Source organism: Orbicella franksi, chromosome 7 (assembly GCF_964199315.1).
Source record: "Orbicella franksi chromosome 7, jaOrbFran1.1, whole genome shotgun sequence".
In the NCBI taxonomy this organism is placed as follows: Eukaryota; Metazoa; Cnidaria; class Anthozoa; order Scleractinia; family Merulinidae; genus Orbicella; species Orbicella franksi.
In genome coordinates, this window is record NC_138151.1 from 12,799,253 (window position 1) to 12,810,574 (window position 11,322).

Sequence of the window (11,322 nt, forward strand, 5' to 3'; positions counted from 1 at the left end):
AATCTATCCCAGGCATTGAACGCCGGCTTGCCTGCGAGGTTGAGCTGAATTCAACTTCGTAGGCGAACCGGCGGTTGTCGGCGGTTGTCGGCGATAAAAATATTTTATGTGAACATCATCTGCGGACGCAACGTACTCCAGTAAGACGATTGGATCCATATTTACAGGTAAAATATTTGAAAATTGCGCAATTCGATTTGCATTTCGAGTAAACTTGAGTATGTCGGCGATCCATCGCAGATGAGCCGGAGACCCACTGGGACAGATCGCCGAACGTTGTCAGTTGCAGCCGGCGACTACGTCGCAGGTAGGTCGGCGGGATATGAGAGCCAGGCTTAACGAGGGAAAAACACGTTCCATCTCAAGCGGTTAAAATTTGCTCAAGTCATCAGCAAAACAAAACAGTCCTCTTGAAAGTTCAATCTTTGTCGTCCAACTCAATGATGTAAGCCTTTCGTTTCTTCTGTGGTTTTGACTTCTCATTGACGTCTTTGGAGCAGAAATTGAACGCGCAACCCGTGCAATTCGGCGATGGAATGGGGATGCCAGAAGAAGTGAAAGCAGCCATGCTGTACTGGAACTGCGAAGGAAAGCTTGGCCGTAGAAATCCCGAGCTGGCTGAAAACCAGGATTGAAGCCCATCATTGCCTGATGCACATGTAGTTGGCCTTGTTATTGGACGTGATGAATAGGAGCCAGTGGTGCTCGTTGGCGTTAGCCTGCAAGCGCTTGATTTGAGGCTTCATTAGCACTGGTTTGGTTGGAGACTTCGTTTGGACTTTTTTCGTTTTGCACTTCTTTATATCCACTGATAATATGAGACAGTTCTTTTCTTTGGTTCTCGTTTATTTCATCGTAGTCGTTTAAGGAAGATTCACGTGCATGGCCTGTTATTTGGCACATGACATTGCGCGGTTGACCAGAATTCTTCAGTTTTGACACCAAATTTTGTTTTCCTCATGCTGTGGTTCGTCAACTTCTTATTTGTCTTGAGACAGGAGGCCATGGATTTCATGATATTGCCGATGGTGTTTTGTCCTATTCGAATTTTGGTGTAGGGGCCCTGTGTCGCTTAGACAACCAAAACTAGAAGGGCCGCACTGGATCACTTTTTCCACCGTCGGTGCTATACATAACCTGAGGTGTAGTTCTTCGCCTGATTGACAGACCACCTTCGCGGAACTCAACGACTTCAGTGCCATCTTCTTGCTGTCTTATCACAAGGTCCTCCACATACACGTCGTAGTGTTCTTGGCGACCTCGTAAGCCAGGTTGTTCAGTCAAGTTTTAAAAGTTCACGTTGGTCAGTACTTTTCCATTGAAATCGCCCAACTGACCTTTTTCCCACAGGACAGATTCCTCGTCTGGTGTTAGTGGCTGTGCTTTGTTTGGTCTCTTACCCTTTCCTTGCTGGCGCAGAGCAAGTGCCTTCGCGTTGAGGACTTGTTAGTTATGGAACTCTCTCGATCGCACGATACTCAGTGGATAGTTTTTGTCGTTTAGATGACGTTCAATTGCACTTTGCATGATTTTCAGTGATTCTGGCTCGTAATCATCTCCGTCCCCTTTTTTCACTTCGGCGTAGAGCTTTGTCAGGACCATGTCTAGTTCTTCCGGCGGTATTGTTTCGATGCTGACATTTTCAAGATGGCGGGACTTTGCCCAGTTTTGGAACACGTTCATCCACTGTTTTGTAGAGCGGGACGTATTTTTATTCACTGCAACAGGATTCAGCTCTTGTATTTCATCGCTTGACACTATAGGAAACCTCGAGACGTCTACTTCATCAGTTACCTCTGGAGTTGTTGTTGTGTTTTCTATTTTCCAGGACTCGGGATCACACGGAGCTTCTTCAGTTGATGGTAAAGAAATATCGCCAAAATTATCGTCACAAACTATACTGAAAGTTGGAAACGACTCTCGGAAAAATTGATTTTCAGTCTGGAGGAGCTGGTCATCATCATTTGGATACTGTAAGTAATTAAATTCATCCATTCTTCAAACTTAGCGAAGTTTTGGCAATGGCAACAAAAGTTGCCAAATTTGCCAAACAATGGCTTCTTTGTCTTTCATTTTCCTGCAATGTGATTGGTTAATTTGAAAAAGCCTTCAAATCTGATTGGTTGGTTTGTTTTACTGTCCCATTCTTATTGGCTGAGAAAAAGATGCGATTCCGAGCAAAAAACAGTGCGATTCGTGAATAAATCATACCGCTGAGAGCCAATCACATTGCAAGGATAACCAGTGATTTCAAAATGGATTTAATAACTATTTCTATGGTCTCCGTTGTTGATATAATTGCGATGTTGTGTGTATAAGTGTTACGATTAATCATGTCTTCATATCTTTATCCGAAGTTGAAAATACGTAAACTTTCATATATTCGCTTGTATTCTTCACCATATTCGGGTAAATTATTATATTACGAACTCACAACATGACCAGCTCCCAGTTGGCTTGATAGCTCAGTTGGTACAGCACTGCACTGGTATCGCAGAGGTCACGGGTTTGCCTCCTATTCAAGCCTGAATCTTTTTTTCAGGCTTTAATTTCGAAACTGCTTAAGTTGTGTGTATAACTGCAATGATCAATATGTCTTCATGGGGTATATTTTATGTTAACAACGGCTATATCACTTGTAAACTCTGCTTTTGGCCATAACGACTCTTACTTGAAAGTCCTTGCAATTTTTATCCGTCACTACATCACTACTGCCTGTGCAATCCAATGTATCGTCAATTGGAATGGAGAGCTCGTACGTTCCAAACAAACTCTTGCACGCTTCTGCTCCAAGCTGGAGTTCTCCCTCGCACTTAAAATCGCTGAGGTAGTGACAGCACATTGATTTTAAGCGATGGTCGTTTTTGTCCATACAGTAAATAGGATTCCCTGGAAATAGAACCGGTCCCTAAATTGAGTATTACTGTGATATATTGAGGGAAGAATGGTCTTTACATAGCACCTTTTTAAAATACTTACTCTCGCCTTGTTTCTTCCTCTCATTGCATTTCTCTCTGTCCGTTATTTCGAAACGGTTGAAATGAAACGTTCGCTCTGACACCAATTTCTGTCTGAACTCCTTGGTTTTCCCATATCCGTCTCTAAAGTACGAAGCACTCAGATGTCGTAATCTCAGGTATACCTTGGCTGGAATATTTTCATATTGGGATGGATCGCCATCGCTGTACAGTTCCACGTACATCTATAACATATACATTGTAATGCTGGTGTCGTTAGTCTTTTTTATATATTTCTTGCGGAGAAGCCTTGATGAAATAAGCCATTCCCGAGTTACGTTGTGCCTCCTGTCAAAACTAGCCTTCGTGCGAAAGCATTCATATGAAAATGTGTTATACTTGCAGGTTCATTTTCATGCAAATCAAACTCGTTTTCATTTGAAAGGTTCTGCACGAAGACTCGTTTTGAAACAGAGGCACAAGATAACTCGGAATTACAAAGTGATACATCATTAAGGCCTGATATATTGTGTTTATACAAAGTGTGACAAGTAACAAAACTAGCACGTTGATACACGTTCATACAAAAAGCATGAAAAATTTCATGTTGTGGTTCAGTAACGATCGTGAAACTACGATGGATCTCGTCTTTTCACACCATTGTTTTGCAGAGGAGGGCTACGAAACATGTTAAAATCGTGAAGCCTTCTTTTTGCCGATGTCGGTGAATATTTTCAAATTCATTACAGAGTTGAAACATCAGCAAAGTTACTCTTTTGCATTGAAGTAGGGAACAACTGCCATAACACGAAAGAACTTTCAGGATCTGCTAAAGAATTTCTATAGGACCACTGGAGATAGAACACCAGGTCTAATGATTGTGTACAGTAGAAGCCTGACGTCGAGGCTGTTAGGTATTTTCGGATGAGTCTGTTGTGTATAATGTTTTGGTCAAGCCAATGTCTGACACATAACCTTAACTTCGTCAAAATAAGGGCGCGCGATCACGAGAGTTAAGAAAGACGGCAGCGAAAAATTTGTCTCACTTTGTGTATAGAGATACTGGAAAAAAAGAATTTTGATTTACACTATAGCTACGCGACCGTATTAACTTTGGTACCTTCAAAAGACGCATGTTATACATAGAACCGCTTTCTGGCATTTTTAAAGTGAATCTTGTCTGACCGTTGTAAAGCTCATCAAACAGCTGAAATGGAAGAAAGAAAAATAAAATGAGCCTTTTGTAGCAATCGGTCACGTGGTACAAAGTCCACCATACTGGAAAAATAGCAGGGTACTGGGACATCCAAAAGAAAGCGCCTTCGACCAGTTAAACTTGATTTTTGTTTTCCTTGGACGTCCCACACTCTCGTCTTTAGTGCTACTTGCCACTCTTGGCGTGCGAAGCCTTCCCACGAGAAAAATGTGGCTCTGGAGACAGACCTCGAGAGATTTTAACTAATGTGAATTCAATAAGTTAACGCAATCTCTTAACGGGAAGTAATACTCAATTAACAATTCTCTCCCTTAGCCAATTTTTAAACTTCTTGAAGGTAATTTGACAGGTGAAACTTCCTCGCCTCTCGCACTAAGTGACAGTTTTCTCTAAGCAAATCTAGTTTTTCACACATAACGATGAAAATTTGACTCCTAGAGCCCTACAATAGAACCATATAGATTGTAAAATCAATGGAATGTAACGTAGCTTCCTACCGTCCCGTCCTTGGAACTATCGAAAGACCATTTATGAATATCAGTTTCAACTCGGTAGCTAGTGTAGCAATTCTGCGCGGAAGATTCCAATTCATCGATTTTGGCTATGGCTTTCTGCAGCTCAGTAACTCCTTGAAGCTTCCCAGCTGTGTCTGTCGCGCTGCTCGCAAGTCTCTGGTATTCAGCAATTTTTTCTTCTACATCCCACAGCGACTGGAACTCGAAACTTTTGTAGTAACTGTACAGTTTCTTAGCAAAGCGTGTCTCCATTTGCCGGTAGGTCTGCAGGAGGTCGTCGAGAAAATTCTGCTGTATGTTTTCAGCAATTGGCGCGTCTACGAGAAGAAAAAAGGAGGGTAAACGAATTCGCTCAGGTGTCGCTTTTGCGTGCCGTGTTTACGCTTGCTGCTGTGGCTTTTAAGGTTGGCACACACGAGGGAACTAGTCTCTGCGACTAGTCCCCTGAAGAGTTTACACGGGGGGACATTTTTGAATCCGCAACTATTTCTTTCCGGATACGGATTCCGTCCACACGCATCCGACGAATTCGGCAGCGAATCCGGATATTTTTTAATCCGCTCTCCAGGGTGGAAAAAAATGAATCCGCAACGAATCCGATAACGTGTGGACGGTGAATCCGGATATTTTCGAATCCGATTATGTAGCAAAATAGTGTCCAGTCTCTTACCAAACAATAAACCAATATGGTGGCAAAACGTGCCTAGTTTCTCTAGAGTGAATCCGGATACCATCGGACGCGTGTGGACAGGCGAATTCGATTTGAATACGCTACGCGTGGACGGGGAAATTTTTGAATCCAGAAAGAAAAAGTTGCGGATTCAAAAATATCCGGATACGTGTGGACGGGGCCTAAGTAATTGGACCTCGTGTCGAACAATTCAGGGAGTCATGCACCGCTCGCCATTTCAAATGGGCCTCTCACTGCGCGCTTGTCCTACTTTGAAATTACTCACCTAATTATTTACTCCCGAATTGTACTCCGCTCGGTCCAATTACCCTCACTTATCAATTCAACAGGGTGCCTTTCGTATTTTACTTAGCGAAATCATGCTTTTGTTTTACCAGAACACACTTATGATCCTTACTTGGGGAGTTGCCAAGGTTTTCAATGGCAGTCGCTGTGTCTTCCAAATTATCGATATCAAAGTTTAATGTACCCATGTCGTTGTCTAGAGTCATTATTTTGGCAATCAGATCAATCCTTGCAGCACCAGCAATGAAAAAGTTTTCAATCAGTTCCTCCAACTTTGCCTTGTCTCGAGGAAGTGCCCTCTCCTCCAGCAGGCAAACGAGGTCCGCTGCAAGTCCCTCTTTGTTCATTTCCAAGTCCGCCTATCATGGTTAATTGATGGATAAAAATGAATATTAAAACCGAAACTATATTTATGTCCTACAAAAGTTCATAACTAACAAACGGCTTTTCAGAAGTTCTTTACTGACGTCATTTTTACTCGTAGTTGACACAGAATCCTTTAACGCAATGTTTACACTATGTAAAACTTTTCTTTAGTCATTTACATCTTGCAGGTTTCAACTTACCTTCATTATTTCTGGAACAGATGCTACGTCCATTTTCTCAAAATCCAGATCATTAGGGTTGTCGAGAGGGGAGTATTCTTTGCCAAATTTCAGCCATTTGTTGACTTTATCTTTGACTTCTGTTAAGGTGCCGGTATAACACTTTGATGCAAAATGACCAGCCACATCTAAAGCATTGTCTATGACTTCAAATGGATCTTTTCCTGCAATACCCTTAACGAATCCAGTCAACCCTTTAAGCACTGCGATTAGGTCGGCCGTGTTAAACTGTGCTTTTTCGTATGTATCAGGCAGCACTCTGGTTATTTGAGACAGAAAGTTTTTCATGCGTCCTTCTAAATTGGTGACACTCTATAAGATAAAGTTACACAAAGTAAAGTTTTTTAAATGTTGTTACTGGAAACTTTCTCTAAAATTCAGGTTTACCAAGTTTATTATACGAATGCCGAGAAAATTACTTCATTGTGATTGGCTGAGAGCAGGCCAATTGATCTTTATTGTTCGAAATTTCCTCATTCTTATTCTTTCGTAATCAGATGAAAGCTCGAGCAATTAGAATACTAATCATGATATTTGAAAACTCTAAAGGCCTGTCCTATGGCTCGTGTTCCCACAGCAGTTCTTTTTTTCCCCCAAACTTCTAGTCGTGTTTCTATAACTCGATAAAACACCGAATGTGTTTTCTATTTCTTAAATGAGAGCAGGAAACTTACTGATTTATAAAGCTCCTTCTCTTTAATGGAAACCTCTTTAGCCGCTTCGAGTCTTGCTTTCTGCGCACGTACTTGAACAGTGGCTGTGTCTGGCAGTGCCTTAAATACCTCTCTTAAATTATCTTGCTCATTCATTGTATCTTTAATATTATTGTAAGCTCCTTGGAAGTACATGGCGACATCTCTAACAGATTCCACCTCCTTCTTAAAGGCTGAACTTTTCTTTAGGGGTGCAAACAGTTTAATGTTTCCAAATCTGTCAATTCCATCTTTGTTTAGAAAGCCGAGTCTTCTTTGTGCAACTGGAATGAAAAAAGGAAAAATGAAGCTTTTCTTTGTGAAATGTATTATTCTTTATGTACCCCTATATGTGTATGTGCATTGATACTGTTAAATGTACGTTTGCAAAAACATTTTCAGATTACAATAGACCAGTTTTAGAACTAACCTTCTCTAATAGAGGAGGCATCGTCTCTCTTCTCCGTGACGAGGTAAATGAACTTCAAAATGTTTTCTCCCATCTCGATATCGTTAGCCCATATAAGATCTTCGGCACGCCTCTTCATTAACTTCAGTAAAACCAGTGGATATTTCTGTTTTGCGCTGGTAGTTAGTTCGAATTTCTGAATGTAGGCGCTTGTCACTTCACCGTCTGAGCCAGGAGTGTCTGGGGCTGTAATGTCAACATAATTTATATAGACTGAGATTCATAAGTAACGTAGAGGTTCCAAAAAAAAAAAAAAATTCAATTGTTGTTGTTTATGGTGGATAATGGGCTTAGCTACACCTAGCTAGCATGCCACTTTAACTAAAAGAAAGAAATCTTTCAAATAAACATAACAGGCTCATAGACCAGTCAGCTATATACAAACATGACCGAAGAGCGAAACTAGGGTCTACCGAGAAACAACTCCAACTTAGTGGTCAGAGTGGAACTTGAACCCGCAACCTCCACATTTCAAGTCCTGCACCTTAACCACTCAGCCACGCTGCCTCCCGATAAAAAAGGGTGCTGTGGTTTGAGGTATTTGCCAGGTGTTTGCATTTAAAGGGCCACTGTAAGGGCGATTGCACTGCCTTTTTGGTCAACACAGTGCTAACTCAGTACCTTCAAAAATACACGAAGTGTGCCTGCTAAAGTTTGGAATAATCTAGACGAAAGCATTTTTAAAACACCTGTTGGTTGAAACTGTTTATAAAATATTTCTACATTAGTGAGTTTTTAATCTCGCGTGGTAATTTCTATCAGTTAGCTGTCGCAACGGAATTGTAAAACGTTTGAAATTCCAACTTTTAATTAGCGTTTCCATTGTACTTTTTAAACGTATTTTGTACTGTGTGGGTGTCGGCAAGGCTGTGTTTGATCTTAGTAAGTTTTGGCGATCAAGCACCCAATATTGAAGCGAAGGGCAGAAATTAGTTGCCTGGTTCCTTTATACAAATATAATTTGCAAAATTGGCCAGTTTCATTCTTATATTTTTAAGTGTTTTATATTTACAGTACAACGAGAAGTTGAGTTTGTTGCTATTTCTGTTATTGTAGAAGGCTGCAGACCAGCTCTCAAGGTCATATTGGTACAATTTTTCCAGTACAATACTCAACTTTTCCCGTCAGTTCCAGTTGTCCCGGGTTCCCCATTGGCTGCTGCAGGTGTGAATCTGTTTTTTATACAGTTATAGTTGTAGATCGGTGGGAGGCACATCATAGGGTTGATACATGGCTTAAGTACTTTACATTCGATTCCCGTTCCGCCTTGGCTTCCAAGACCACCTGAAAAGCACTCCAGACAAAAACTGACTTTAGCAGATAGAATAGACCTTCTATTGCACCCAGTGCTGTAATGATACATTTATACATAAATGTGTTAAGCAAAAAAATAACGATAGAAGATAAAATATTTAACGCTTTGGAAACAAAATATCTTATTTTACTCTTTACGCATACAATAGCCAGTGAAGGACCCCAGATATTTTATCTTTGCCTACTGTGCAAGTATTCGGTCGCAATTTGATTGGTCAAGCTACTGTCAGCTTTTAGAACCATGATACGCAAAAAGAATATGTCAGCTGTGTTAACTGTATACGAAATATATTGTAAATAATTTAGTATCGTAGATAGTTTTAAGAAAAATGCTGTAAGTTATGAATGTTCAATTTTTTAATTTTTAATTTTAAAATAATTGTTGATAGTATGGTTTTGTACCGAACTGCAAGGTGGCTCCGTAAATATCCACAAGCTTTATCTTACGGAAACATAGGTCAAAAATTGTTTTAGTATATACCAAACCAGTGAAATATCCCACCGTACACTTACTATACAGTCTTATTTGAAAACGAAAGAGAAAAATCCTTTTGAAATTTATAGAAGCACTTAGAGCGCGCCACAGAGAAAAGCGCATGAGAAATCACAAGCTATGTTGCAATTAATTTCCTAGTTGTTGAACTGTTCGTTTTCATGTATTTGCTTGACGTGGACTCATTTTCGTCCTTGCCGCTACCATTGCACGCAAAATTTACGTTAGAGGTGGAAATTTCATTTGTGCACGCGCCGCTGGAAACCAAGCTTTGACCGAGATGACTCACACAATCGCAAAATTCAAAGAACGAAGCAGTTTTAAAATTCTGAGATTTACAAACTGTTCAATTATTGAAGAAAGTAGCAGTGGAATTTTAATTTGAGAAACAACGACGCCTGAATTAAGTTTGATATTAAGGTTTGAGCATTGCTTTTACAATCCGGGTGGAGGGACGTATTGACACTCAAGATGCAATGAAATGTCATCCAGATAATTGTAAGGTTAATAACGAAAACATTGATCGACGTTAACGTTTACATATCAGTTTCGTGGTTGGTAAGCTCGTTTTTTTGGAGAAGAAGAAAAGTTTTGTTAGGTTAAATTTTTCTCAAAAGAGCCTCAATTGTCAGCGCAGACTTTCGTAATTCTTATATTGATCTCTATGCACCTCAGGTAACATACGTCTAAACCAGGGATAAATATTGGTGGACATAAAAAAAAAAAAAAAAAAAAACCCAACAACAACACATATTTCTGCACGATCATTCCACCAATGGAAAACAAAATTGAGGCTCGTGCAGGTGTATGATTCGAATCCACGACCTTCGGGTTGCTTTTTCATTAATCTAACACATGGCAGCCAGTTTCTCGAAGGCTGGATAACGTTGTCCACCTGGTAAATCGCTATCCAGGGAATAACCACGCTATCCGCTGGATAATGATTTATCTGGTTGACAGCGTTATCCACCTTTCGAGCAACCTGGAGCTGATCTGCAGAGAACTCAGCAAATCGAACTTTATTGTTCTAACACGCAACTGTCATGGTTGATACTACTTGCTGTCTTACCCTCTCCTCCCTTGCCATTAATAGCTGCTGAGGCTCCTTTTCCTGCACATGTTTTCAGAGCCACTTTTCCACGTACTCGTTTGTTGACGTAAAGGGTAAGGTGTCCAGCGTTACCACCATTTCCTTGTGCAAACACAGACAAATATTACTTTTACACTGTTTCAACTGATAACTGTATGCTAGCGTTCGATTCCCTGATAGTTCTAAGCTCTGGTTTGGTAATACGGTGGGCGATAGCACCTTGCTGAGAATTTACAAATATACACGTTTACGTGAACAAAATCCTGTCCCTCCTTATAATGACTACAGGCGGGCTCTACCTGACAGAAGTACATCTGTAGGCTGGAGGTATTTAAAGGTTATAGGGATTGGAAAACCGTATTTTTTTAAAATTTATAATGGTTCTTCATTCAGTTGAAAAGATAAGCAAAGTCACTCCATTATCAGCTAAAAGTAAAACAACTACAGTAGAACCTCCACTTACGGCCACTTCTCTACAGCGGCCACCTCTCTTTAGCTTCAAAGGCCACTTTTTTGGGTCCCGGCGGATAGCCCATGCGTTCATTCTTATTTTATCCTCTCTACAACGGCCACCTCTCCACAATTGCAACGGCCACTAAATTCAAAACAACCTCTCGCCAACCGCCAGTTAATCAACGATTGACGAACGGTATCTACAAAACCCCATTTTCTAGTGTAAAAGGTCGGAAAAGTCTACCCTTGCCTCACGTCCTCGGTGTCTGTTTCTGCTTTAATAATATATTTGGATTGTTCTACGTATTTACATGCTGCAATAAGCCTTTTTAGAGATGAAAACCTTGGACCCCCCACCCCCCAAAAAGACCACAGAAAACAAGGTGTCCTATTACACCGCTGCCTCCCCATAACGAGCACCTTCCTTTGTCCCCAATGTGGCCGTTGTGGAGAGAGGTTTGACAGTACAACAAAATTAAAAACAGTGTTGACTTAACCATTTTTATGGTTTACCATACCTGATCTTCCAGCATAGCCGCCAT

At 40.7% G+C, this 11,322-nt stretch overlaps 1 protein-coding gene and 1 pseudogene across 1 annotated transcript in view; both read right to left on the reverse strand.

Annotated features, from left to right (window-relative positions):
• LOC145492881 (uncharacterized protein KIAA1958-like) overlaps window positions 1-2,073 on the reverse strand; it is a 2,426-nt pseudogene extending 353 nt beyond the window's left edge.
• LOC145491953 (uncharacterized) overlaps window positions 1-7,285 on the reverse strand; it is a 9,528-nt gene extending 2,243 nt beyond the window's left edge. The window contains exons 1-7 of the mRNA XM_081471255.1: window positions 6,944-7,285; window positions 6,231-6,581; window positions 5,777-6,023; window positions 4,671-5,005; window positions 4,078-4,164; window positions 2,980-3,202; window positions 2,672-2,889 (exon numbers count right to left, since the gene is read on the reverse strand). Coding sequence (XP_081327381.1) covers window positions 2,672-2,889; window positions 2,980-3,202; window positions 4,078-4,164; window positions 4,671-5,005; window positions 5,777-6,023; window positions 6,231-6,581; window positions 6,944-7,117 — 1,635 coding nt within the window. The 5' untranslated portion in view covers window positions 7,118-7,285. The remainder of the gene's footprint in view (window positions 1-2,671; window positions 2,890-2,979; window positions 3,203-4,077; window positions 4,165-4,670; window positions 5,006-5,776; window positions 6,024-6,230; window positions 6,582-6,943) is intronic.
• Between the last annotated feature and the right edge of the window lie 4,037 nt (window positions 7,286-11,322).